The 27,732-nt window shown below is 45.3% G+C and overlaps 1 protein-coding gene across 1 annotated transcript; it reads right to left on the bottom strand.

Moving 5' to 3' along the window:
* Positions 1-4,966: 4,966 nt before the first annotated feature.
* Positions 4,967-22,745, bottom strand: GPR139 (G protein-coupled receptor 139). Its single transcript, XM_051809207.1, has 2 exons — positions 22,593-22,745; positions 4,967-9,249 (listed from the first exon to the last, which is right to left on the bottom strand). Exons 1-2 carry the CDS (start codon positions 22,711-22,713, stop codon positions 8,315-8,317), a joined length of 1,056 nt encoding a protein of 351 aa, XP_051665167.1. The 5' UTR covers positions 22,714-22,745; the 3' UTR covers positions 4,967-8,314.
* Between the last annotated feature and the right edge of the window lie 4,987 nt (positions 22,746-27,732).

Genomic DNA, 27,732 nt, shown 5'->3' with positions numbered 1-27,732 from the left:
ATTTTCCCTACCTAACACCTACTGCCATAAGGTATTGATTTACAAGAAAGGGGTCAGTGTTCTGAAATGTTCTGACATCATGACCCACTGATGTATTAAGAAATGGATGGGAGGGAACATGCTCTGGTCCCACTCTGACCATGGGTAGATGTGTGACTTTTGGACTGAGAAGGATGTCCAATGGCCTGGGGAGGAGAAATAATGACCATGGAGGCAGAAGGACTATGTGGTGAAAACTAACCATACACTGAGGTTTACCTTTTAGAAAACTGAATGGAGGAAAGTATAGCAAAGTCTTTTAACTTGGAATGTAATAGTTTGTTTTCCAGAAAATGTTTGCAATTTTAAATGCTCTGCTTCTTATAAACACGTGAGGATGAGTTTTGTTGAATCCATCTGGTAGTCAATATTTTTGTATCCTGGAACACTTAAACCTTTTAAACCTGGTTCCAAAACCATGTGGAGCTGCTTGAACTATAGCTTCACTCAGCTCTCCTGGAGTTTATCCAAAACTCTGATGGGAGCAGAGCCCTGCAATTTCTTGGTGTTCGTGAAGCTGATCCTGGGTCTCTGCAGGTGAGTCCTGCATTGCTGAAGGGGACACAGTGGGAGTGCTGGTGGGGCAGTGTATTCTGCCATCTGGGGCTTTCTCTCCCTGATACCAATCAAAGACCTCACTAAGTGGGCAAGACTAGGGATGACTCACTGCACAGAAAAATAACTTATCCTCATACATCTCCTCGGGAGTTTAATGGACTGGGGAAAGATGATAACCCACAAAGATATTGATATTTCTCCTTTGCTGCTTTATGGGGTTCAGGAGGATAACTAGTGCAGAGAAGTCTGAGTGGAGAATGGTTTGGTTCTGTTTAATGTGCATTAGCAGCATTGATAAATTGTCACCTCTGCCATTGCCTTTACCTGCTAGATTGTGGCTGAATCCATGCTGGGGGAGGGGGGTACCTTGCAGTGTCTGCTTGATGTGATGCAGTAATTGTACCATTTGGCAGATGTGGGGGGTTTACCAAACACGTGTGAGGTTCTCTCTATTAAGTGATGGTGTAAATGATTACACAGAACCCTAAAGCTCATGTGACTCTGTGCTCTTCTCTCGAGATGATGAGCTGCAAGGGCAGCTCCCTCTGCTTTGGGAGAGGGGCAGGGGAGGCTGTGCTCTGAGGAAGTGCCACCTGCAACCAAAATTTTGCTACTCAAAACCAATATAACTTTGCTCTATAGTGCTTTTCTCCTACTCACTCTGGCCCAGATGAAGACAAGACTGTCCAAGTCCCTTTCTGGCTGAGGTGGATTATGGGGCAGCCCATGAAAAAGAGTTCCTTCTATGGTCTCTGGGGATCTGGTACAACACCTCCAAGTTGGTGATCAGAGGAACACTGACCTTTCTCCTGCTTTTTACTGTTGTTGGACTCAATGGTATTAAGCGTCTCTTTCAACCTAAATGATTTTATGATTCTGTAGTGGCCTAACCCTTGTCTTTGTGCCTTCTGGAATCCTCCCTACAGAGACCCACTGATGCTCTTTAGATTTGGATTTCTTTTATTTACACTGATGTGTTCCTGTATTGGGTGGCAGCCTTAGCAGAATGGCCACTGCCCTCTGCCCATGAATTCCCCTGTGCTGCTCCTCTGTTTTCCCCACTTTGATAATTCCTAGTAGTTTAATTAAACTGCAAATTTCCTCCCGTCCTTGTTCATTCTCCTCTCTGAATCAGTGGTGCAGTAGCTCACACGGAGTGTGGTGGCTTTGCATGTTAAGCAGGTCTCTCCAGCTAGTCTGCAGATGTGTAGCCTTATCTTCACCCCGCGGGCGCCGCTCTCCTCAGTGCTCCCAGACAAACACCGAGCGCTGTTCTCCTCCTCGGTGCGCACCGGGCTCGGCTGCGAGTGCTGAATTGCCGGGCAGGAGCCTCCCTGCACACAGCTGAGCTTTAGTGCTGCTGATTGCTGGAGTTTACACATGCTCACTCCTGGAAAAAAGGGCCACACCAGTGCAAGATTGGCTTAAATGAAAATTGGTTTATTATGCGTGTGGCTCTTCCTACAGGCAGCTGATTAAGTAGCCAGCTGCAGCCAGATGTCTGCCGGAGATCCTCCGGGATGCACGGAGCTCCAGAACATGCTTTGGATGACTTGCAGTTGTGCCTGTTTGTTGGCTCAGCCAGACTGGTGGTACTTCTTGTCACAGTTTGCCCCCTCAGTCCGTGAGGGGCTGCTCATTGTTATCACTGTTGGTGCAGAGCATCAGAAGGGGAGGACTTACTTCAGGTTCACTTGGAGCTGTGCTGGCATTGAGGGGGACTCTCAGTTCAAATACTTTTATCTATCAGAATAGTATCTTGGTTCTCTTTACTTGATTTGTACTTTTCTAACCTGAGCCAGCTGTAATCTACAAAGCAGATTTCAGCTAACTTTTCCATATGTGACATTTATTAATATTAGTGATAAATAACAACAGATACTATTTTAAAGAGACTTTTTGATCAGACTGGGAATAAGTAGACAATGTGATTCATTTGACATCTACAATTTAAAATCAAAGCAGCAGCATCTTCTGGTCTTGCTTTCTGCACCCTTGGGCTCTGTATGGTGCTCTCCGGTTTAGCAACAAGGGGTTGCTTGTAGCAGCACCTCCCCAAATTTCCCATTTTCCCCAGTGTGAAAACACTGTAGGACGGTGCCCATGTTTGAACCCAGAGCAGAGCTGGCAGCTCAGAGAGAAAAGAAGCTGCTGGAGGAGCTGGGGCATGTTAAATATCACCAACATGAACTTCTTGTCTTAAACATAAGCAAAGCAATTATCCAACATCATCCAACCTGTTGAGGATGCATAACATGACATGGGAGGCTGGGTTGTTTCTGTTTAAACTGACCCCAGCAGTAGTGCTAAAAGAGGAGGTAATACAAATTATTCCTCTGCTCCTGTGTTACTGTGGAGTTATCCCTTCCTTTAAACTGCCTGTTCAATTAGGTAGCTTTTTCTGAAACTCCTAAGTAGATAAATGAAAGAAAAGAGAGGAAAAACTCCACAGTGTGTTGTTCTGTGGCTGCATGCAGGAATCACTCAGAGTAGCTGCTCGCTCTCATGGCTCTCACAGTGTCCCTCAGAGCAGCCCCAGTGGGATGAATAGGCTCAGGGAGCACCTCAGCTGTCTTTTGAGCTGCTTCCAAGGAAGCACGGTCCCAGTGTGTTCTGCTGCCTGCCTCAGCTCATAATTCTGTGCATGAACCCCCCAATCGCCATTTAAAACCAGTGGAGCTGCTAGGAAGGCTTTTGCTGAGCCTTCCCTGCTTCAGTCATTAGCCTGTCTTCTAACTTCCAGGACAAATTTACCTGAGAAAAATTCATAAACACTTATTATTGTTCCAGCTGTTACATCAAGTTCTTCTGCACTGCTCTTTATCCCTTTATATACATATGCATATAGCACATGAAGTCTTAGAAAATGCAATTAATACTGTGCTGTATCTTTAGAAGTGTCTGTGATTACATTCTGGGATTTTTCTCAGCTGCTTTCTGTTGGTGACTCATTGTCATTCAAGCCCAGCTGGCACAACGGGGTTCTTGGTTGTTTCTGGCTGCTGAGGTTTTATAGCAAATGTATTGTTATAGGCAGACAACTGGAGAACCTTGTGCTTATTACTGTTGAATTCATCTCATTTTTATCACTGCCATCTTCAAGGTCATCTGTTTCTGACATGAAATACCTGTCTTTCAGTCCTCTGCTGGCAGTATAATTCCTTTTTTAATAACCTGTACACTTCATCAGGACTTCTCATGCTGTAACTGTTAATGAAACTATCAAGACAGGCAGACCCCAGGCTCCTTCCTTAAGGAACAACTCTGATAAGCTCCATCAAATCTGACACTGACCCCTTCTGCAGTGTCCCCTTCCCCTGGCTTCTCTCTTTGAAGCTGTCCTTTAAAACCTGTTCCCAGCCTTTCACAGCAGGGAAATCTCACAAGCAGGTCAGGCATTGCCTGGATTCTTGACCTCTAAAATACTGGACTCTTTCTGGGCAGTTTTGTCTCTACTCTCTGCTTAGTTTTAATATTTTCTGTAATATTCTTTTCATGTGCTTTTACTTCTCCAGAGAAGCTAGGAGCTTGATCCTAGCTCTACAAAGTTTTACATTTGCCAGGGGTATGAAATCTGCATAGTGTTAATAATTTTCATTTGAAGAAATGTTGGGCTTCCTCCACATGCAGTCCTCTGAGGTCCTGATTCCACTTTCTATCTCTAGTATTTTTTATTTCTCATCATACTTTTGAGGTTTTTTTCACTCTCTATTCCTGGCAGCAGGTACAATACGTTTATCATGTTCACATATTTGCCAATACTCAAATCTGTAAGGGTTTCATGAGGGATCCTTATTCCTGCAACAGACTGAAATTCCCTGCAGGAACCAATGAAATCCAAAATGTTTGGGATGACCAACTGATGGAGACAGGGGCTCTGGCTGCTTATCTCAAAATGGGATATCCCACCACTTGCACAGACCAGGGGTATCATCCTGATTTTTTGGTATCACACTTGTTTGGACAAGGTGTCAGCATTTTAAGGTCTAGCTTTCCACTGATATTCATTGACTTTAACTTAACTAAACTTAACTTAGAGCAGCTGGATCTCTTCTTCAAAATGAAGAATCGGGCCAGTAATAATTTATAGATCTTACATTTCAGAGTTTTTTTTTCAGGAAATGAACACCCATAATCTAAGACTGTGGTTGCCAAGGGTTGATCTTACTTGCAGTGTATCATAAGTATCTGTAAATCAGAAGTATATTGTAAGAATCCATAAATCAAACAATAGCTTCACACACAATAGTAAGTTATGCACCATCTCATAATTTATTATAATACAAACAAGTTTGTCAAACACAAGATATTGTCTACTTATGAAAATATCAATATTCACAATTTAAATAGCTGATAGGTCTCATAATAATTTTATATACCAGCAACTCATCTAAAAAGTATTTTGTTCCTAGCTGTGGTCTTCAAGGATGTATACCTATAAGTAATTGTAAAACTGTCCATTCACAGCTTATTTTTTCTAATTGTAGACATTTGAAATATAAATTAGAGTACAAAAGACCATCTCCACAACAGAGATGGTTTTGTCTCCGGGATACTTTTTCCCTAAATAATGACACTACATGTGCTTGGTTAAGTTTTTTTACTACTGGCAAATTAGGAGGTACAAATAATACAGCAAGACATTGGTTAGTTAGCAACAGTCATTGCAAAATGCTTCACACAACCAAAAATAAGGCAGGTATTATCAACAGCAGCTCCCATATGGCAGACTAAAAAGTCAAGGCTTTATTATCCAAACTGGCTTTGAATGTCTGTTAACAGGATACAGCTTGATCCAAAGCCCTCCTAAAATGATGGGGATTTGAAAAACCAACCACAAAACCCACTAGCAACCTTCCCTTTGACTTCAAAGGGCTTTGGAAGTAAGCTTTTAAAGCCCTAAATTATCAGAAGTGAAATGACCAATCCACTGTACATGAAAATTGCACCTTGTCATTTCTAAAATGATATGGAAAAGTATTGTGAGTTTTTCCAAATAAGTTACAAGAATTTAATGGGTTATTTTTCATGGGGAAATAAAATATACATAAAGATTTTTGTTTTTAAATATGGTCATTTACAAAAATACATTATCAGGACAGAAAAGATCAGACAACACTGATAGTCTGCAGGATAACCATTATGCTACAAAAATTAATAAATCACAGCATGTGAATGGCAGCATATGCCATGCACTTAATTGAAATTTTTTAAATAAATAAAAGCCCTAAACATTCACTATTTTCTTTAAGGTTACTATCATATTAAGTAGAACAGTGAAATTCTTGTATAAATAGGTTTTTTTCCCCATAGATACATTCTCAAAAATGAACCACTTATCTATATAGATATTGCACTTCAGACTCATTCACATGTAACTCAGACAAGCATTCCTCATAACAAATGTAGAATAAAAATAAGTTATAAATACAGTGTTTTCCCAAAATGAGACATACAGTACCTTTTCCATAAGGTAACTTTGGTTACTATCAACTGACAAAGACCAGAGAGAGGTTTGTGAGAGGAGGGCAGAAGGGATGGCCACAAAACTGAATTTCTGTAAAACACCACTAAAGGAAGCAATAATTTTAACCGTTCCATGAAAAATACAGCAAGGCTCAGCATCCCTTTTGCACTTATCATTGCAAGGGTGAAGCTTTGAGATCACAGGGGCAAACAGCTGACAGACTGAGAGGCTCTTCATTTCCCTTTGGGGATGTTTAGGTGGGCACCATGCCCTCGGTGGTGAAGGTGGAAAGCGTCAGCTTTTGCTCTCAGCCCCCATTTCCCCAGATGTGCCCCTCTCCTTGCTCTGACCTGCGTGGTCCTTGGGGTGCCTGAGCACCTCAAGAGGAGTGCTGAGCAGCTCTCCCAAACACTCTGCCAGTGGGAGAGGACTGGGGGGCGTGTGCTCCCCAAGGCCCTGGGCATTTGGACCAAACTGAGCAGCCCTGATCTCTCCTGAGAACACCCCTCCATGCAAGAGCCAGCCCTTGCCTGGGGACCGGATTTTCACACCTTGTGCCTTTTGCTGCCCTTCCCTTCTGTGCTCGGGTTTGTGGGTTTAGCTCTTGCAGGATGTCAGTATGAGGTGTTGTGCAAACCCACCCTGTGTGGCAGAGGGGAACCAGGCTGTTGTCCAAGACTTTTGCAGACTTGGCATTTCTTAGGGAAAATGCACCAAAGCTGAGCCATCCATGGGTTTTAGAGAGATGCTTTCAGCCCTCAGATCCCACCGCAGTGGGATTGATTGGATCCCTTCTGAAAGGACCCTCTATGTTAGTCCCTGATGCACCATGAGCTCTCTGCTGGCATTGGAGATGGACACAGGCACAAATGCAGTGCTAGCACCAAGGTACTTACTGAGGAGCTGCTGTGTCCACTGACCACACTGTGCTTGTGTTCACCATGTACCTTCACTGCTCTCACATCAGTGAGGCTGCATTAAGTGCCCAATATAGAACAAAAAGGTTGTGGTATGTGGCTCCGAGACCACATGCAAAGATTTGAAAGTGAAAGAAATTAAAAGAAGTACGTTTTCAGCCTTCCTGTAAATCTCTGCTTATTTCCTACACTCAGCATTGATGGGATGCTGTTTTTTGAGTGTGAAGGAAAAGAAGTTAACCTACTTTAAGTAAGTGTAATACTTAGATCAGCTTAGACTAAGGCTTTTATGTTTTTACTGCTCTTGGGTATTTAATGAATTTCTTTCATAATTGTTTTTAACAATTAAATGGCAAATCTGCAACAGAAGGGCATCATCCATCAGGAGAAAAGCTTAGGTTGAGGTTTTCATATGTTAATCCCTAAAGGCCTGAACATGGAGGATAACTGAGAATCTGTATTGATTAAGAAGGAACTTGAAGGCTCTGATCACTCCAAACCTCACAGAAGCAACTTTGGTGGAACTTCTGCATCAGGCAGGACTTGGTTTCAAACTTAAAAGTCCTTAGACACCATAACTGAAATAGTTGGGAAAAGATGCTGCTTTTGTTCTTGGCTCTATAAACTTCCCTCCCTCCCTCCTTCCAGCTCCTCTGTCTCAGTCACATTCTTAAATAACAACTTAAACTACATGACTATTGACAGCTTGTGGATTGCTTTCCATGTCAAAGCTGCAACAGGTACTGTATCAGTCCTTGAGCCTTGTTCAAGTGAGCCACAAAAGGGCTTGTCACCACTTGTGTCTCACACGCTGCCTCCTGCAACGAGGTCTTGACAGCAAAACTGTGTGTGGTGGCATTTTGTGTCAGATTCAACACATAATTTTTGGCAAGTGCACACATCAGAAATGGCACCTTCCACAGTACACAAAAGCATCCATTCACTTTGTCGACAGCAAACGACACAGTCGAGCAAGGTTTTGTTGTTGTGTGTTAAAAGGTTGTAATTAAACACTGCTGTGGCTTCGCCCCTCCAATGACTTTGGACTGCACTGATGCTGGGATGCAAAACATTTGAGGGCGGCTGAACACTAAGACTTGAACTCTGAAGCATATTCAAAATGCTATATAAGAGATGGAGGCATTTGCCTTCTTACTTTTCCTTCTAAAATCAAGCGCTCCTGTTCCTTCCTGACAGTCTGCTCTGCCCCTGGTCTCCCAGGGAAATGAAATCAAATGACCACTCTTCAAAACAGCCATTTCAGCAAATTACATCCCGAAGATGTAACCACTTGAAAGGAACTTGCACCCAGAAACTCCAGCTATTGCCCTTTTCATGGTGATATTTTTATAGGCTTTCCATTCTTATCATACTGGTAAACAAGCATTTTGATGCAGTGAGAGTTGGCTGGGGAAATCCAAGGGCTGCTCGTTATGGAAAAGTTATGGTTTGTATAGAATTGCACAGGTTGCTTCTGACACTTAAAGAAGGCTTTCAGTGTGGCAGCTGCCATTGTGCGAAATCTTTTGCTAATAAAACAGTAGAGAAAGAAATTAATTGCAGTGTTCAGCAGTGCAAGCATATTGGCGATGTCCGACACGATATGTACCACCCAGCTGTTGTTTATAGGCGACACGTAGAGGTGATACAATATCATGATGATTCTTGGTGCCCAAAGTATGGCAAAAATAGAAGTTATAGTAAACAAGATGGCTGTTGTTTTCCCTGTGGAGTACCCTCGCAGTCGGAAATTGCTCTTTCGCCGCAGCTTGTACACGATGATGGAATTCAGGATGAAGAAGATGGAGCAGGGCACTAAGTAAACAGTAAAGCAGTGGACCCAAATGAGGACATGATGCATTGATGTGCTTATGTAGTCTTCAATCCAAATATTGGGCCACCAGTAGTAGGGAATGCTGGTCAAAAAGCAGGTGATATAGACACTTACTATGACTTTTCGAGTACGAGCAGGGTAGGAGACTGTGTGATACTTCAGCGGGTGGCACACAGCTATGTACCTATCGATGGTTAGTGGAACTGTAATCCAAATGGAGGTGTGGATGGAAGAAAATTCCAAGACCTCAATGATTTTGTCCAGTACCTGAGGCATCTGTTTGTTTAAGATGAAGTCTTCCATGAGGAAATCAACAAAGACGATGAAGAAGAGAACCAGGATGTCAGCAGCAGCCAGAGCTAGAAGATAGTTATAGGAGGACTTCTGCCTGCGAGCTACAAGCTGGGAGAGGATGATGACTGTCAAGATGTTTGCTGTGGAGAAAGAAACGCAAAGTTAGGCTATTAAGGTGTAACACCAGCTTTTCTGAGCGCTTGTTTGGAGCTGCTCAAGCACTTGGCAGTATGATCACCTTTATTAAATTTAAACCAAAAGGAAAATGCCACAGTCAGGTCCCTCAGAGAAACTGTTGCAATGGGAGGAGCATGTGGCCCTGCTCTCAGCTGTGGAATATACATCCTGAGCAGAGGGTTCTGGGCCCCCTGTCCATGCACACAGAGGCAGGGGTAGCAGGAGTAAAAAGCTAATAGCTCACATGCACATTTTCCCTTGGTTCTCACCTTGCTTTTTTTACTTTTTTGTTTAACCAGGGACAAATGAGAAGGGTGGGGTGGGCTCTGGAGAAAAACACATTTTGTCTCTCTTCCCAGCTTGTGGTACCTGACTGTTTCAGAACTGAAACCAAAGCCACCTGGATTAGGTAATTCTCTCTTGACTGAGTGGGCTCCCAATCGAGAGAAGGACTTTCAGGGAAACAAGTGTCCTCAGCTCTTCCTGAGATTCTTCTGTGATTCAGTCATTCCTGTCTGACCTGCTCTCCTACTCATGGGCTCTGGGGAAGCATCTCCCTTCCCACCACTGAGACAGTCAGCTCCACCAAGACCTGCCTGCTTACCCAGAGCTGCCCTTTAGAAGTCCTTCAGCTGGAAGGCATTTTTCCTCTAAAGTGATATAATTTAGCCTTAAATGAAATCCTGCTGGTCACATCAGACATGATGGATGTTCTGATTCAGTAGGAGTGTAAACATCCCTGAATTTCCCAAAAAGCGCCTGTTTGCAACTCTCTGGCCACAATACAGACCCGTCACCTAGATGTACTGCATGGCAGTGAAATAATATTGTGGTGAAGTGCTGAAGTGTCTTTGCTCTGCTCTGTCACTGCCTGGTTTGCCTCAGTTTTCTAAAGCTTTGGTTAAACTTAGATATACTTTAATGTCTTCTTGAACCAGTGCTACAAGGGATCAGTCCTACAACCCCTGGCCAGGCAGAGCTCCCCATAAATATAAACAGCCTTTGCAATCCTTGAGAGCTTTCCTGGTGCACTAAGGTGCAGCCAAATTTTAACTACTTGCTCTCGTTTACTAGAACTTACTGTGTAGTCTTGAAGTGGGAAAAAAATAATTCTATTATTCCTACTATCACTATGGCTGGAATGAGACAGGCAAGATTGTTCCCATTAGAAGTTGGTATCACTTGGCTAGAATAATACTTGAAGTAGTGCTTAAAAATCAGAGCTCTGGTGTACAAGAGGCTGCCAAATGTTTGTAGTTGATACTTTCCTAAGTGTTCTATAAATCACCTCTTCTGTGCATTCAGTGCTTCAAACATTTCTGCCAGCTTTGATGGATTTCCCAAAACAAATCAACAATACTTGTAAGGATTCCTTTAAATCAGAGAGAAAGGAAGTTGCTGACATTAAGGTAATGATAACTTAGGATACGTCCTACAACTGGAAATGCTCATTTTTTAAAAACTGTTTTACTTGGCACTGAAAAAAACTTCCTCCTTCATAAGTGCCTTCAAAGCCTGCTGTCTGGAAGCGGATTTCTGCCACCAGGGAAATGAACTGCAGCAGAGTGAATGATTTTGACTAACAGCCTTCACCAGCCCTCACCTATTTTTGTATTAACTTAATGTATTAATTTTGTATCTTGGAACAAAACTAAACAAAACATGACAATCAACTGACTCCTTCCCTATATTATAAAAAAAAAAAAGGCAGCATGATCTTTCCAAGGTATCGTCTCGAATTGCCTTCAGGGGAATTTTCCTGATTCTGTCCTCCATTAATGGGAATGCAACTGCATTGATTTCAGCTCAGAGCAGACGTGGGAGACAAGAGGTGATACAGTCAGAACTGCTGTGTCATTTTTCACTTACTTGCTTACGAAATGCCTCTGTTGTGCCTGCTGATGAGCCCTGGAGGTGCAGTGAGTGATGTACTGTCAAGGAAATCCTCGAGCTGGAGTGTTTATCATGGCTCTGCAGCCACTGCTGGTTTTGGCCAGACAGACTGACTGGCTCGGCTTCAGATATTGGATGTGACCCATGGGGCGCATCTTCTCTTTAAATCCTCTGGATTTGACTCATTCCAGTGGCAGCAGCTGGAGCCAGCGTGCAGCAAGAGGGATGTCTCAAGACACTGGTCCCTGCTGGTAACTGGCCTGACTGTCAGAGCAGCTCCTGCAGGGATGCTGAAGCCAGGCTGTGCCCAGGCACAGCAGATCCACTCCCTACACCTTCTAATAACCCCACTCAGTTTTGCTACAGGAGCAAATTTATGATCAGTCCTTTCCTCTGTACCCTCTGCCCCTGCCTCTCAGGGTTACCAGCCATGGCAGTAACAGCATGTGCTGAAGTGCAAGTTATTCATCTAAGGCCAGCAAAGCCTTGCCTGGTGAGTTGGATTAGAAAATTGATCTGACAAAATACATGCTAGCTCTATCCCATTTTTTCTGCAAGGGTTACTGTATCTTGCACTGGAAATGCTTTCCCTGGGATCACATTCAAGCCTTTTCTGGCTGGATGATATGAAATACAGTAACATCACTTACTTTGTGAAAACAGATATATACTGGGGTGCAGCAGAAAGTTGCCAGTGTGACAGTGTCTTAGCACAGGGTTTGTGAGTGTTTTTCTTGCTGCATACTGTATAGGGGAAGTGTAGATGGGCTATGAATGTCTCAGTCCTTCACCCATTTCCTAGCCAGTGTTGAGTTAGTCCTTGGTGTGTCCTCAAACACTGCCTCAAACTCAGTAAAATGGAAAATGTGTGGGCACACAGCTCTGTGTGAACAACTGTGTCCTTGTGCCAGTGTATCTGTAAGTCCTGCTCTTTTGTTCTCCTGTGGGCAAAAATTACCCACTGTGGGTGAAAGGTGATGGAAGAGTATTTGCAACCATATTTTAACCTGGCTGACCCTAATCCTTCCACTAATACTGTAGTGTGTGATGAGGACTATGGCAGAGATGGTGATGACGGAGATAGAAAAGTATCTGTCTCTACTGTAACATACGTGGAGCCACAGCTGTTGGGGAGGTCAGCACCCCTAAATTGTCCTGGACGGTACACTGCCCATTTCTTGCAGTGTTTTTTCTAGATACTAAGTGGTTAAGATCATTTGAATTTGAAAGAGATTGATCACTGTGCTGGGAGATGATTAGGGGATGACAGATGGGAATTTATGCCAGCGTCGCTTGCTGCAGTGCAGTATTCTGAATTTATAAATATCTGGTTGAGAACCAGGGCTTGATTAGGGACTAGCTGGCTGAAGCCTTGAGGTGCCTTTGGCAGATGATTAGAAGCAACTGTATGAAATGGCAGTCTCAATTCTTTCCCTTCAGGCCTGAGGATGCCTTTGAGGCACAGTGTCTGAAGGTCTCTGATACCCAAACACCCTTGGCCCACACTGCTCAAAATATGGCAACCTTCTAACTCATCCAGGCTTCATCATGGGACGCTCACATCTTTCCTTTGACGTCTCCCCTGACTTTATCAGCTTCTGAGTACAAACTGTAGCACTGAAATTCACGCCATTGGAGGGTTCTGCATGTCTGAGAGGGATCTCCCTTTAGGAGTAACTTTGGTTCTCATGTGGATTTGGGTTTACTTCCCATACTGAAGCCATGCTGCCGTGGCTGCAGAGCCCAGGCAATCTTCTGTGCCTCCTCAAAGCAGTGCCTGTGACCTAAGGGCACAGTTTTTTCTCCAGCTTCTTAGTTCATGGATTACAGTCATCGCTCAAATAGTGTCTAAGGACGGCCTTTGCAGGGGATTCGAAGAGCTCCTTTCACTGACTATCACCACTGCACGTGAGCTTAAGCAGGAGCAATTGTATCTGTGTAAAGAAGAAATAGGCGTATTTCTGGGCTTTCTGGTTTGGGGTTTTTTTTAATTGAGAGCACTTTGCACGAACACAGCAGCCCATGCAGTGTAACAGCCATTACAATACGAGCAGCAGTGCCGTGGTGCTGGGGACAAGGCTGGCTGTGTGGCTCAGCAGTTCAGCATTACTAACCACCTAAATGAAGTAGCCACGAGTGTCGCTCACTGAGTGTGATAAACATTAGGCCACACAATATAATGGACATCTTTTACCCAATACAGTTGTTGCTAGGATCCCTAGGATCCCCACAAATAATTGTGCAATGTACGAAACTTCTCTGCAGGCCTGGCGTTAGTCACCTGACCAGCACAGAGAGACAGCTTACAAATGGGAAATATTAAGTTGCTTTAGAAAATATGTTAGTAACACCTCGGTCTTAGATTTAGAAACTCTGAGAATGGAAGTACAACATGCTAAAAATATACGGTGAGAACAAGGGATGTTTTGGCTTGATGGCAATAGGTGATTTCCTCTAAACTAGGAGGCAATATTCAAATGTAAACAGGTACTGTGTCCAGCAGCCAGATCTGACCACGGTTACTAATGCACCAATAGTTACTAGGCTGGAGATAAGGATGGCATTTAGCCCTTACTTTGTGTGGGAGCTCTCTGGGGAAGCTGATGACAAGGGTTGATTTCTGATGAAAGTGCTACATAACAGGAATTATTTAAAAAGAAACTCAGAATTGCTGTGGCAATTTAAATACTTGTTTATTACTGAAGTTGGCTATAGCTGGTTATGTGGCCTTTGAAAATGACCCCTGGATGCTGTTTGCCCTTAAAAATGATAGGGCAGGTCCACGTTTTCCTCTTACAGCCAATATGAATCAAACTCAGCACTAGAGCAGATGGGGACAGTCTCTGTGAACTGTGCCTCAATTTGTTCCTCTCTTTTATTATCATATCCTGAGATCCTTCCTTAAACTGTTGTGAAGCGTAAAGAGATACTTTATAGAATATAATTAGCGCAACACAAGTTTTTGCTTCCCTGGGAGTTCCTGTGAGGATTGATTTTTGAAAATAAATGGATTTATTTGCTGTTCAATTGTCTGAGCGCTGTCGAACAGCTCACGGCGAGGCACCCCCAGGAGGGAAGAGCTGTCAGCCCCTTCTGCTGGTGCCTGCATTATCTCCGTGGGGATGGAGGGGGAATATAAGCAAAAAAAAAATGAGCATCATAAAAACTACAGCAGACACGGATGTAGGACTGCTACTGGAGCAGGTTTCACATCTTGTAGGAAGGCTCTCATGTGGTTTGTGCTTAGAAATCCCACATGCAGGGACAGACCACACCAGTTCTGAGGGTGAAAGAGAACTTGGAGGTAGAGGATGGCCAACAGGACAACCTGAACTCCCTTTTATATGCAGGAGACTGGGTTAGTCACTGCCAGAGAAAACACAGCATGGCCTTGCACTTACAAGTCACGAGTGAATGAACGAGTTAGCGCCAGAGGCCGGATTCTGACAAGGAAATCTGGCCTCTGGGGCCATTTTTCTCGCTAACAGCATTTATTAGCTGAGACGGCTCTGGGGAAGGATGCAGTGAATGAGGTACTCTGCTCTGAGGCTGGCATTAGCCATCAGTGGGTCATGGAGGCCAGAGGAGGATTTTAATCCAGGAAAAGCACTTCCTCGCTGTTGGAGGCCACAGATGCAGTAATGGCATGGAGGTGCCAGTGGCTGGTATTCACTTTGAACCTTGCCAGCCACTGAGGCTGGAGTGCAGTAGCTTTGTCTGGCAGAAAGGTGTAATTACACTGCGCTGCTTTTGGCTTTCCTAGACCATTGGAGTACGATTTTTTCATAGTCTTTATAAAATAGGGCTATTTCTGCAATATGAGAAGGAACACTGGGCTAAGACACGGGAAGGTCTGGTTTGTGCTCACTGGTGACACATGTGTGTGAACGTGACAGGGATCTGGTTCTCCTCTTGCCATCTTCACCCTCTTCATCTGCCTTTCCTGAGCTGGGCCTACAGGGTAGAAAGTCTCTAATGACTCTCAGGAATTCTCCCCTGCCTCCCCAAAGCCTTTCTTAGAGGCACTCACACAAGGATAAAAATGTCTAAAATGCACATCTCAAAATCTAGCCTCACATTTTGCTACCAGAGCAGTAAAGCTTTCCAATGGAAATTGATGCTGGGAAGAGAAAAAGCAATCTGCAAAATAATGCAGAAATCATAAAAGGAATTTGGTTATTCATGCAACATATCTGGACAGACAGAGATGTTCAAGGCAATTCAGGTGTCTCATTTGGCAGGTGTCTGTGGCTTCTACATGTGGGCTGTCAGCACAGTGTAAGAGGTCCCAGGCTGAGTAACTTGAGCTCAAGGCTGACAAAACCATTCTACCCCTCTGATACCAAATGCCAAAGCACTGAGGCAGGTGCCAAAGGTGTTTCATGGGATGACTGGGATGGAGAGAGGATGTGATTTCATAAGGGCACTGGCATGAATTCTTTACTGAACATGAATAATTAAGAGGATTTTACCTCTGATTGTGGTTTTGCTAAAATAAACCAGTCTTTATGTCTTCCTAAAGCATTAGCTAATGCAGTAGGAGCTCATGCTTGCAAACCCCATGGCCAAGCTTTCTCAGAGACTACGCCAATTTTACACAATATGCAGGAAATTACAGACTATGTAAAACCATTGCAGTTTGGCTTTATTCCCCCCACAGAGACTATACTGCATCCACACTAGATATATCACTCTTTGGTGTGCTAGTCTGGACATTGAAGAAAACACTCTTGGAGGGAACAAACATTTGAGAAATATCCTAGTCTGATATAACAGACTGACAGGTAATTTGTCTTGAAACCAAAAGCAACCTCTAGTGCACCTGTCTGTGCAGCCAATGGTCCATATGATTGAAAAGAGGAAGAAGCTAAACGACTGTTGCAAGGACTCTCTGTTTCAGTTGGTAGAAGGGAACAATTTTAGTGAAAAAGATGTTCGAGGTTTCAATAGGCAAGGTTCTCTCCTCTTCCATGAATAAAGGGATAGAACTCTTTTTTTGTCGTCTTCTGTACTTCTAATTCAGGTCCTACTTGGCTGCCTTTACTTCATTCTCTCTGCACAACCATATTGGTGTCCTGGGGGGCAACCCAATACCATCTTGTCTCATCAGGTCACTCTGAGAACAGCACCAACAGCACTCCAGACATTGGGGTTTAGGATCCTTATGTACTTTTCTGTATCCTGCAGAATGAAAACGGATTTGTGTGTAAGGTCTCCTGTTCTCGAGGAGTTAATTTCGGCTTTGTTTCCTTTTCTGGTGTCTCAAAGCTAATGGGAAAAGAGATCATAGGCTCAAAAAGACCACCTGAAACAGAAAGGTGAAAGCTTTTGTGGACAGGGATTGCTTTGCACTTGGTGTGTGAAAGCAGAGGGCACCTCATCAGGACATCTCCGCGTTGTTTGTTTGCCTACAGCAAATTGTTTCGTTGTATGCGGATGAAGGCCTGCTCCTGCTGGCTTGTTTCTGCTGATTCACCCCCATTTTATGGAAGGAAGCAGAAAGAGGATGAGGAGGACAGAACTAAATAAGGGAGTGGATGAAGAACAGCAGGATATTAGACTGCCTAGTGTTTCTGAATGTTTTGACTTCTTCACAACCGGGGGCTCAGCATTACCCACCTACCGTGAAAACTGGCTGTGCTCTCTCTTATGTGTAGTTGTCATTTCAAGGAAAAATCTCCTCTGGAGTTTTTCCTTCCCAATCCATTTTAGCAGCCTGCCATGCAAGGTTGTGCACTTCATAGTCTACTGAGCCTCCCAAATATGGCACCTCATTATCATTACAGCCCTGACAGCGTTGTTTCCTACTGACGTGGCAGAAGAAAACCAAAGCTAGCAGTTGTACTCTGTAGTGGCGTCCAGAAATGTGGAATCAACTTCTTCACAATCCATGCATTAGCATGGGTTCATCCACATGCTGCTTTTCAGGCTGCAAGACTGTAGTGGCCACAGTCTGCAGATGTACTGACCAAACTAAATCACTCCTATCTACACACCTTGCTGTCACCGGTTCTGTACAGGAACAGAATGAATTTATTCTTTTTTGAGATGATTCTTCTTTCCTTACAGAACAAGCATTCATTTTACAATAGGAAATGACTCATTTTAAGCATGTTAGCAGTAGTTTTGTTCCCCTCTGTCCTGTAGTACTACTGTAAATGTGCTGTAGTGCCCTTCAGTTGTTCCAATAGCTGAGCTAAAGTTCTGGCAATTTATTTTTCCTCTTTTAAGTAGGATGCAATGTACTGGCCTTGCATCCAATTCAGATTTTAAGTCAGAGAAAGTATGGTCTTTGAATGAAAGGGTGGCTGAATCAGGTCTCAGGAGGGTTTGGTTCTTATTCATTGTGTGAACTCTGCCTAATGAGCGACAGCTGAAGAGTGCTGTTTTTTCAAGGTCATAACTGTACATGTAACAATTCTCCCACTCATATTTTCAGATCTTCCTTTCCTGTTGTTCAGGTGTGCTGTTATGAGAAAGGCTATTTATTCAGGTGCTAGAAATGCCCTCTTTAATCAGAAGCCTGTACTGTGATTGCAAAAGAATATACTAGGCAGCAGATGGCAGGAATTCAAAACAAGCCAGACATTTCTATAGTGCTGTGTGCTGTATGTACAACTACCTTCTGCCTGCTTTGGTATTTACTGGGTATTACGTGCCACATTAGCCATCAACAAACGTTGCTACCTGTCTCTCTTCCTGCTCGTGGTACTAACAGGGTTACAGCTGTAAGCACAGAACTGGCAACACTCCTTGGGTCTTGTTCCCCCACTCGTGCCAAGGAGCAGAGGGAACACAGCTGGGCTGTTGTGTGGTGGTGGTCTCTTAGATCAGGGGTGCTCAGCCCACCAACGGGACCTGCCTTGCCAGGATGATGATCCTGGCATGCACACCTCCCACGTAGCCTCCTTATTCCAAACTTTACACAAGGACAAGGCTCCAGAAGGACCAGTTCTCCATTGTTTCAGCTTTTCCTGTGGCTATACTGCAGTTTGCATGGGCACAGTGCACCCGTGTGTCAGTCCAACACCCTGGGAAGCATCTGGCTTGTTGAGCAAGGACAGCCAGTCTGTCATTTTTTAGGGGAAGGTCCATAACGTGTCTCTCTCTCTTCACAGTGTGTTAAAACAGTTAGGCATCCCTGCTGAGCTTACATGTTCCTCCAGGTCAGGACTACAGCTTCTCTCCCTCTGCATGGAGCCCTCTGAGTGCACTCTGTGCATGGCTGGGCTTTGAATAACCTGGGTTGTCCCCATCTCACAACACCTTGTTCAGCAGCTGGTCTGACACAAACATTACCTCCTTGTACCCTCCAGCTGAGAGCATCCATGTGTGTCCCAGCTGCTTTCCCAAGCTTGTGAAGTCCTGAATCTGTGACTGATTTTATGTAAAAGCCTAAAGCACAAATAAAAGAAACAGTTGTGGACCAGGCTCCCAAAGCTTGGAGCGGCTCTTCCCTGGGGCATCCCCTCCTGGGGATGCTGCAAGGGTGCTGGGTACCTGCCTGTGCTTTGTGTTGCTGGGATGTGATGACCCCAGAAGCCAAGGGCCCAGAAGCAAGGTAGGCAACTGACTGAGGAGCAAAGTGGAATCAGCAATCCCACACTAGGAAAGCCAGATTTCACTCTGCCTCTTGCATTGTCAGAAGGAGATGAGCCCTGGGAACATTGATCAGGCCAGACTCTGGTCTAGGAAATGCTGCTGCTCTGTCCTCTCAGGACCAATACACTCTACTCCCGATGGAAAAGGTGGCTGCCTGCAAGGCAAGCCTGTTGCTGCTGCATCTTCTCATGAAGCAGGAATTAAAGTCAAAGCCAGGTGTCTGCAGCAAGCAGCGTTGCTTCTGTGCCTGACCTTCCTGGTTGTGTTCAGTGGCCCGGCCACAGCAGGAGCAATTTTGTGCAGCTGCTTTGCGCAGCTCTCACTGACAAAGGGACAGACCGAGTGGTACCTGCTGCTCTTTGCTTTCTCACCTTTACCAGCCCCCTCCTGGACTAAAACAGAGCAATTTATTCCCTCCCCTACAGCCAATATCATCTCTTCTTTAGCATTTTCTCTCACTAAAGCAAGAAACTTCCATTAAGACTTTTTGCAGTCCCTCTCTTGCTTCCCAATTAACTGCAGGTGCTTCAAAGGTTCTCTCCGACTGACAGACAAGGGGAGTGCAGGGTTAGTAAAGCAGGGGCTGCAGAACAGCTCCATAAATGAGAAACCCTCCCCTCTAAATAGGAGAATGACCCTACTTCCAGTGCCTCTGCCTTGCTCTCCTCCTCACCCTTGTACTGGCAGTTTCTCCTTGTTCCGTGCATCCTGCTCCTGAGGCACACCACTCCCGGTAGCACAACCGCACACTTGTGGGACATCTTTGCACATGTGCACTCATAACAAGTTTTGAAAAACTGTCTCTGTGTTGTCAGCCTCTGCTTAGAGGGAAAAGACGCAGCCTCCTGCCCCAGCTGATGGAAGGCACGACCTCCCCGGCCGAGCTGCAACCACCTTTGTGCGTGGTACCAGTCACACAGGTTGGTGTAGTGCTGCTTCTGTGGTTGCCCCTCTTTGCAGGGCACAGCCTGGCCCTTGCCTCTGTGTGCTAAATACCATGGCAGGGATGAAGGGAGTCCACTTTGCTCTCTCTCCTCCCTATCTTTTACAGACTTTCTAGTGCCTGGTTGAACAGAGAGGGAGAAGGAGCCAGTGCTGAGAACAGGCTCTGCTGAGGTACCTGGGTTATACATGGGCAGTAGGGGAAGGATGCTTCCTCTGCATGCACAGTCAGGCCTGGCATCACTTGGCCTCAACGTGGAGTTGTTGAGTTAGTGAAATTTCCTTCAGACACTACAGCAGGAAAGACAGAAACAGTTAACCGGTTTCTCCTCTTATCAGTCTTTCTCTAAGATTTGTGGCAATGAGTTAACTGTTTCCATTTCAGCAAAACACTGCACCAGTGCTGTTTCTGAGGACAGAACCTTGACAGTGTTTCTCTTAAATTCTTGGCACCATGCAAAGCTACTTAAGATCCCACATACTTCAGAGTTCTTTTTCTAACAGCCAATAAAGTCTGCTACCTTTACAATTTTCTAATGTTAGAAAATTTTCAAATTAAAACATGAAAAGCTCTTTTTAGTGCTTCTCTTGCCCTGTGCCCCATCCCCGATGAAGCATGGCTGTGTGAGTCTTCCCCTAAACATATTTAGCTTGTTCTCATCTCTGTGCAGTCTAAGGGTGAGAATCATGAATTTCTCATGCACTCAGCATACTGTGCATTTATTCAACATACTGTACCTGTGCAATGACTTCAGGTGTTAGTGCCAGTGTTATCCTCAGATCATGTGCACTGAGCACATGTATGCCTGATATAAGCTCATTGAACTCAGCAGTGTTGCACTACCAAATGCTTTGGCTAGTTCTGTTGAGCACTGTCACAGGTGCCACTGCTCTAATCAACTGATGTCTGATCCCTTGGAAATGCATGTCACCATTGCTAATTTGGATCGTGTACTGATTTTAACCATGTTCTTAGAATGACAGCATTAGGTCTGTAATTACAATGCAGTATCCTTAGGGAGCCGGTGCAAGTATGTGCAGAACACTCATTAAATTTTTTTTCTTGTCTGTTCACGTAAGACTTTCCCCTGTATGAGACATACAAAGGCAAGCTTAGCCACAGACTGCTTCATGACAACTTCTTCACCTGATAATTTTGAGAGGGTCTTGGTCATTTCCTAGAGGACTGGTGTTAAAATCAGAGCTTTTTATATGGACATCTAAGCAGCCCCTAAGGGATTAATGAAGAGGAAGCTACCACCTCATCCCTGCTGGCTGGGTCTCTTTGGGTCAGGGCTGAGACTCGTCAATGCTGTGGAGCACAGACACTTGCCTGTGCTCTACATCCTCTGTGGGCAAATTCAGAACTTAACTTTCCAGTTCTCTGAACTATTAGCCAATGTTCAAATTTTAATTATGAGCCAGGAAGGGAAAAAAACCAAAAACAACACAAAGAACATCAATTCATATGCAGAGTGGTAATTGCATGTGTGCTGTTCAGAGGCAGGCTTCTCTTCATGTCTGATTAAAAATTTTTCTATGAATTAATTGCTTGAAGAAGGAATTAAGATGAACAAAACATTTAGAAATTGTATACTATTAACTATCATTGCTGCTTGCCATTCCACATGGCACTTTAAATGTAGCTGTACGAGGAAACAACCAAACTCTTGTTCGGCATCCTTAAAATACCAGTTCATCTTGGTGCATGAGATTGCTCTAACTTTGCCCCGACTCATTCTGCCAGTCCTTGGGATCACTCTAAGTTACTCTCAGGTTGGAGGCGTTAAGCTCTGCCCACTGGAGCCCAATCTGTAACTATAACAGCTCTCGGTGGTCCTGCGTGCCAAGGTGTCTCGCTGGCAGCCACAGGCAGCCCCCTAGGGATGAGGTACCTGCTCAGCCCTTGTCTCAGCTGAGACAGTGCTGCTGATGTGATGCTCGTGTAGCATCTGCACATTTTGAGCTGTGGGCACCTGCGTGCTGGCAGCGGTGTCTCACAGGTGTTCACACCCAAGACTGAGACATCCTTTCCTTCCCTATCTGGGATGTCTCTAGCTTTTCTCATCTCCAGCATCTCCGTATTGTCTTTGTCCCCTTTTTAAGTAGGAAATTTCTCTGAGAGTTACACAGGCTGGAGGCTGGTGCCTGTGAGCTGGGACTTTGTTCCAAGCCCTGTACCTGTATTCAGGGGTCTCAGTGTCAGCATTGCAGTGCACTGACCCCAAGACTGGACTTTATAAGTGCTGTCCTGCTCCACCAGCCACAGGGATGGGCTCAGGAGCATGACAACTGTCTGCTAACATTCCGACAGCGTGCTCCTTCCCCAGCCAAGTTGTGTACTGCTGGCATGTTGCTCCTAAAGCCCAGGCAATAAGGCGGAGATTTGCACCAGAAAAACTCGGCAGCTACACTTGTGCTTACTGCTGGCCCGGCACACGATCGGTGGGGACCAGACCCGGCCGTCTCGGTACCGCTCTGGCACTCACATGGCCAAATTGATAACGACAAGAAACTTCACGACAGGCTGACTCTGTACTGTCAAGTTCAAAGTCAGGGTGCCCGAGGCCGGGTGGGAAAGCGGCCGCAGCAGCAGCGGTGCGATGGCAGGCAGGGACAAACCCCGGAGAGGGAGGCAGCGCCGGGACGGCAACGCGCCGGGCGGGGAGATGCTGCCCGGGGAGAGAGATGCTGCCCGAGGAGAAAGATGCTGCCCGAAGCGCCCGAGTTCATCCCGCCGGGCACACGGAGGCAGCGCGCCCCGGGCAGCCCGAGGACGTTCATCCCGCCCCGCCCCGCACAGCGGGCAGGAGCCGCTCCGGCGGGCGGTGCCGGGGCCCCGCAGCCTCGCCCGTCCCGCGGCACTCACCCGGCAACCCGAGGCAGAGCAGGAGGCTGTAGTAGACGACAGGTGCGTACCCCAAGCCGCAGCCATAGCGGTGGTGCGCCAGCAGGGAGCCGTTGTGGAGGTGGAGGTGGTTGTGCTCCATGGACCCGCTCTCTCCCCGCTGCCGGCGCTCGCTCCGCCGCACGGGCCGCCCCGGCCGCGCCGCCCGCCCGCCCCTCGCACGCTCCGCGGCGGCGGCGAGCGCGGCGCGGCCCCGCGGCGGGCGGTGGCACATGGCGCGGCCCCCGGCGAGCCGGGCCGGGCGGGGCGGAGAGGGGCGGGACCGGCCCCCGCCCCCGGCCGTGCGGGGGGATCTCCCCCGGTGAGCATCTTCCGAGAGCCGCCGCCTCCCGGGGGGCAGCGGGCTCGCCCCACAGCCAGGGGCAGGGAAAAGGGGGATGTCCTCCAAGTTGATGCAGGAGTCAATGAAAGATGAGCAGAGGAGGGGGTTGCCAGCGGTGAACGCGCCCGGTAGCCCTGGGTTGTGGTTCAAGCCGGCTTGGGAGGCAGGGGTACATCCCGCAATGGGCGTTTGTATCTGCGGCATCGAAACGCAGGCCCGGGTTAACTGCACTGTCCCTCTTCCCCCCGCAGTGCTGCGGGGTGAGGGACGGGGCGGCCAGTGGGGTCACACCATGCTCCAACAAGGACATACACCCTGCTCCAGCAGGGACACACCATGCACAAGCATGGACACACACCGTGCTCCAGCAGGGACACCTGCCATCCACCAGGATGGACACACACTGTGCTCCAGCAGGGACACCTGCCATCCACCAGGATGGACATACACCGTGCACAAGCATGGACACTCACTGTGGTCCAGCAGGGACACATGCCATCCACCAGGATGGACACACACTGTGCTCCAGCAAGGACACATGCCATCCACCAGGATGGACATACACCCTGCTCCAGCAGGGACACAGCCTGAGCTGCAGGTGTGGGTGCAGCTTCCGCAGGGGCAACGCTGAAGGGCGGTCAAAATTTTGGAAGCTTTCTCCATCTGTTCCTCAAGGCTTTTGTGTTTCTGTACAGAACCTCGTGTGAAACTAATAAGGTGCTGAGCCCTGTGCTTTGTGCTGCTGATCAGTGGGTTGGACAGATGTCAGCATATTGATATGGTCAGGAGGTCATGGTTTAGTGATAAAATAGATGTTAGATTACAGTGCACACCTCCTCAGCAGAAAACAAGATGTTTTTTCACCCAAAGTGTGTAGGGCTGAGCCCCACAAATCAGCACTGGGAGCAGGAAGAACCCCTGGATTTCTGTGGCTGCCAGAGAAGGCCAAGGGGGATGTACGTTTGCAGTGCATGTGAGGTTGGTCAGTGAGGCATGTCTGATGGGATATGCACAAGGTACAGTGGGTGGGTTACAAAACTGAATAAAGATGCGGTCCTTGCTCTCTGAAAACACCCAGCTACTTAGCATGGGTAATAATGTAACATAAAGAGTGTGTTACAGGTGGGAAGGCACCTTTAGAACAAGTGCTGTAACAGACCACCAGGTGACTAAGCAGGGACTTCTGTATCTTTGGGTTTCCATGGTCTTGTTTGAAAAGTAGTTTAGCTTCTGTTTGGAAGCACAACTAGGAGAAAGCAAGGCTCTGGTCTTGCAAGGACTTGGGTAGCTTACTTTGCTGGGAGAGTCAGCAAGATTATTCATGTGATTAAATCTTTAATAGAAAAGGTCTTCTTGAACTGCACTAAAACTGTTGTCCATCTCTCCAGGTTAAACATGCTGGAAAAAAATTGTTTTTCCTCTGTTTTTTCAGTTGATGTCTTCATGAATGTAGCCTAGTACTGAGACTCTACTAGTACAGCTTTTAAGTGGATGTGTTCCTTTTAAAAAGATTTTTTTTGAAACCAATAATTCAAATAACCGGCAGAATTTTATAAAACAGTGAGGTGTGTGTGGTTATATAGTACAAAGTCCTGTGAAATCAGCTTTGCCTGTTTTTTTTCCCCAGCTATTTAACCTTCAGGGTTTTTTTTTCTTGTTACTTTAAAAAGTGTAATTTCTCCTCGTGTTTCTGCAACAGACTTGATGAGGAAAGAGATCTTTTATTGCCTCCCAAAAGAGAAGTGATGATTCCTGGAGCCTTTTCTTGGGGGGAGTAAGTCCATCAGCAGGGCTGAAAGTGTGACTTGCAGTTTCGAAGCTAAGTGAAGTTTATCTGCAAAGGAAAACACTAAAGAAGGAGAAGGCAGTGGAGAAGTACCTTGGCAAATGTTGGTTGAAAAGCCTCACATCCAGTTCATTGCAGCACCAAGAGTCTCTCTGCTTCCCAGTTAACAACAGTGAAATTTCACAAAAGCTGAAAGCTGAGGAAGAGCCTCTGCCATCCATTTTCTGTGGTGCTGTTGCCAGTATTCAGACTGGCCTAGTTTTAAACTTCCTGAGCAATAGGGCTTCCCTGGAGAGGTTTCTATAATAGCAGCATTTGCTTCCTCAGAGCTAGAGTTGTCTCCAGGGCACAGTTCAGGTAGATGCTCGTGTGCTGAGAAGAACTGTTGGTAGTAAGAGAATATTTTCCCATCTCCCCACTTGGAATGCTCACTAGAGCCTCACAGGAGGTTCTGCCACACATGATGTTTTCCCATTCTAAGGGGGAAAACTAGAAAATTCACTCACATTCACTAACACTTCCCTCTGGCCTGCTCTGCAAGTGGAGTGGCCACAGAAAGTAAATCTGCTCCTGGTACCTCAGTTAGCTTAATTAAAGCTTCTTGAGGAACTTCTCTGCTTGCACTGTGAAAAGAGCTAAGGTAGGATGGACCAGGTTTCCACATCTGATTTACTTTTGCTTCACTGAATTCAAATCAATGAAATACTTTGTAATACCAGAATTAAGGGCCCAAAGTAAAGGTGAAGATTGCTCTTGTGTTCCATGTGTAAATTGTGTTTTGAGGGGCTTTTGTCCTTCAAACAACTTAAAAGCAATTTTTGGCTTAAATGAAATGAATTTGGTTGTTCTGCCCTCTGAAGTGTGAAGTAACAGAACCCTAGACAGATATTTCAATAAAGCCAATTCAAAACTAACCACAATGTTTATGTCTACTTAAAGCTGTTTATTTTTAAACTTCTTGCTGTTTTCTAAGGGAATGACATTTATGTGTAGCATCAGGGCCACAGTGAGAAGAGCACTGGGCTGCTGCTGAATCAACTGGCAGAAAGCATCGGGAGCCTTGAGGAGGATGGTTTCTGAAGCTCATCTCATAAACAGCCACATGCTCAGGCAATGAATGATGTTTATTCCTTTCCAAAGAGCAGTTTATTCTTTGCATGACGCGCTACATAGAGATACGAAGTGAATGTACTTTGCTTTAAAATTCCAGAGGCACTTGAGCTTGGTTAGCTTTCTGTTTTCAGAGGAACTGAGCCTCCCTAGAAACTGCTAGGGAGTGATCCTGGGGGAAGGAAGATGACATTGGTCACACACACCCCCATGCACTTGGGCCATGGAGCAAAGTAATGGTGACTTCAGGAGACAAGAGTCATTGACTGAAGGAGTCGGGAAGAACCAAATGTTGTTGCAATACAGGTGTGAGTAACATGCCTGGAAGACAGCAAAGGTGAAACTGGAGGACTGATGCATGGACTGTGCAAGGGACTGGGAGAGGCAGTGTGAAGGCAGAGAAGTCTCTCAAAGGAAGAGTTATCATCTGGCCAAAAAGATGGGGTTAACAGTTACAAGAGGCCAGGGATGTTGGCAAGAGAACTGGTTTATGGCCTGATCGAGGCTGTCTTACCTGTGTAGCAGTGAGGCAGGAATGACACTCAGAACTGCTACAGAGAAAATGACACCTATAAGAATGACAGCTCTTAGATTATATCTTATTAGGTGCTTGTATATAATTTTGCTACAAGGAAACCCTTCTCTTCAAAGCAATATTTTTATCTTTCCTTACTGTTAGGTTGCAGAGTAATTGAGTCAAATTCTACTCCTCCTGAGTTAAAGGACTGTCTTTGTCAATAGCTTTTTGCAGGTCTCTCCAGGCTTGGAAGGGGAGGGAAACTTTTCTGTGTTCTCATAAAAACCATTAAGGAAAAAATGTGATTATGAAGGTTCTTTACTGGAGCCTCCTCAGTGTCTGTGCATAGGCAGACTCCAGTTTTACAAGAGAAGTGAAGATTTATTAGTTTTTAAGGTGAGAATTTTTTTCTTGTGCTGGTAGTGATTGCTAGGGAAGGCTGTGAGGCCACAATATGGATTCATCAAGGCTTCTCCAGCTTGTGCTGCAGGTCCATAGCCTTCACCTTCAGGCTTCACAGCCCTGTAGACTCCTCTTCATCTCTTCTTCCTTTGACCTCATATTTCCTTGGAGACCCATGAAGTTTGCAACAGGTCTCAAACAGTGTCTGTAATGAAGCTCTACCTATTTGAACCATCTGAAAACAAGTTTAAAGCCTTTAAACACCAATTATTTCCTTCTTTGTTTATTCCCTGAACTCCCTTTTAGGTTTCAACTGACAAATCTCATTGCAATTAATTTGAGCACGATTGTGAGTATACTTTCCAAGGGAACAGAAAAACAGATGTGATAAATGCCTGAACATGAGATTTAACATAGCATCTGTTGTTTTAAAGAAGAGTTACAAAACAAACTGTGTTTTGTTTGTGTTTAGTTGGTAGGTGATACACCTGATTTTCCATCATACTCTTTTCAGGTTACATTGAAAACATCTGACAGAAATGTGCACTGAGATAAACTCATTTGACCTGTCCAGTTTGCAGTGGTTATGATAAATTATTACTATTTTTGCAATAGCCAGCCTATAGGTGGTGTTTCAGATAAAATTAATCCACTACTTACAATAGAAATCAAACTCTTTTTACAAGATAAGGAAGTAAAAAGGATCCATCAGAAGCTTGTATGATGTATTTGTATGATGTTTAACTGTGGAATTAATGGGCTAATTCATATGTTAAGCATCAGCATATGCTTAAATCCCTTGCTGGATTTAGGCATAAATAAGTTAGGATTAAAATGTAATTACTTGACAAATATTTCTGAAGATGGAGGCTAGTTTAGCTTCTCCCCATGGCGAAAAGAAACCACATGAGATTTATGTCACAGAGATTCTGTATTTCCTCTACTGAGATTTTTAAAAGTTGAA

Source organism: Manacus candei, unplaced genomic scaffold (assembly GCF_025592945.1).
Source record: "Manacus candei isolate 608988 ecotype Guabito, Panama unplaced genomic scaffold, ASM2559294v1 h1tg000002l, whole genome shotgun sequence".
Lineage (NCBI taxonomy): Eukaryota > Metazoa > Chordata > Aves > Passeriformes > Pipridae > Manacus > Manacus candei.
Note: the sequence above shows the minus strand (reverse complement) of the source record. Positions and strands in the feature narration are given on the sequence as shown.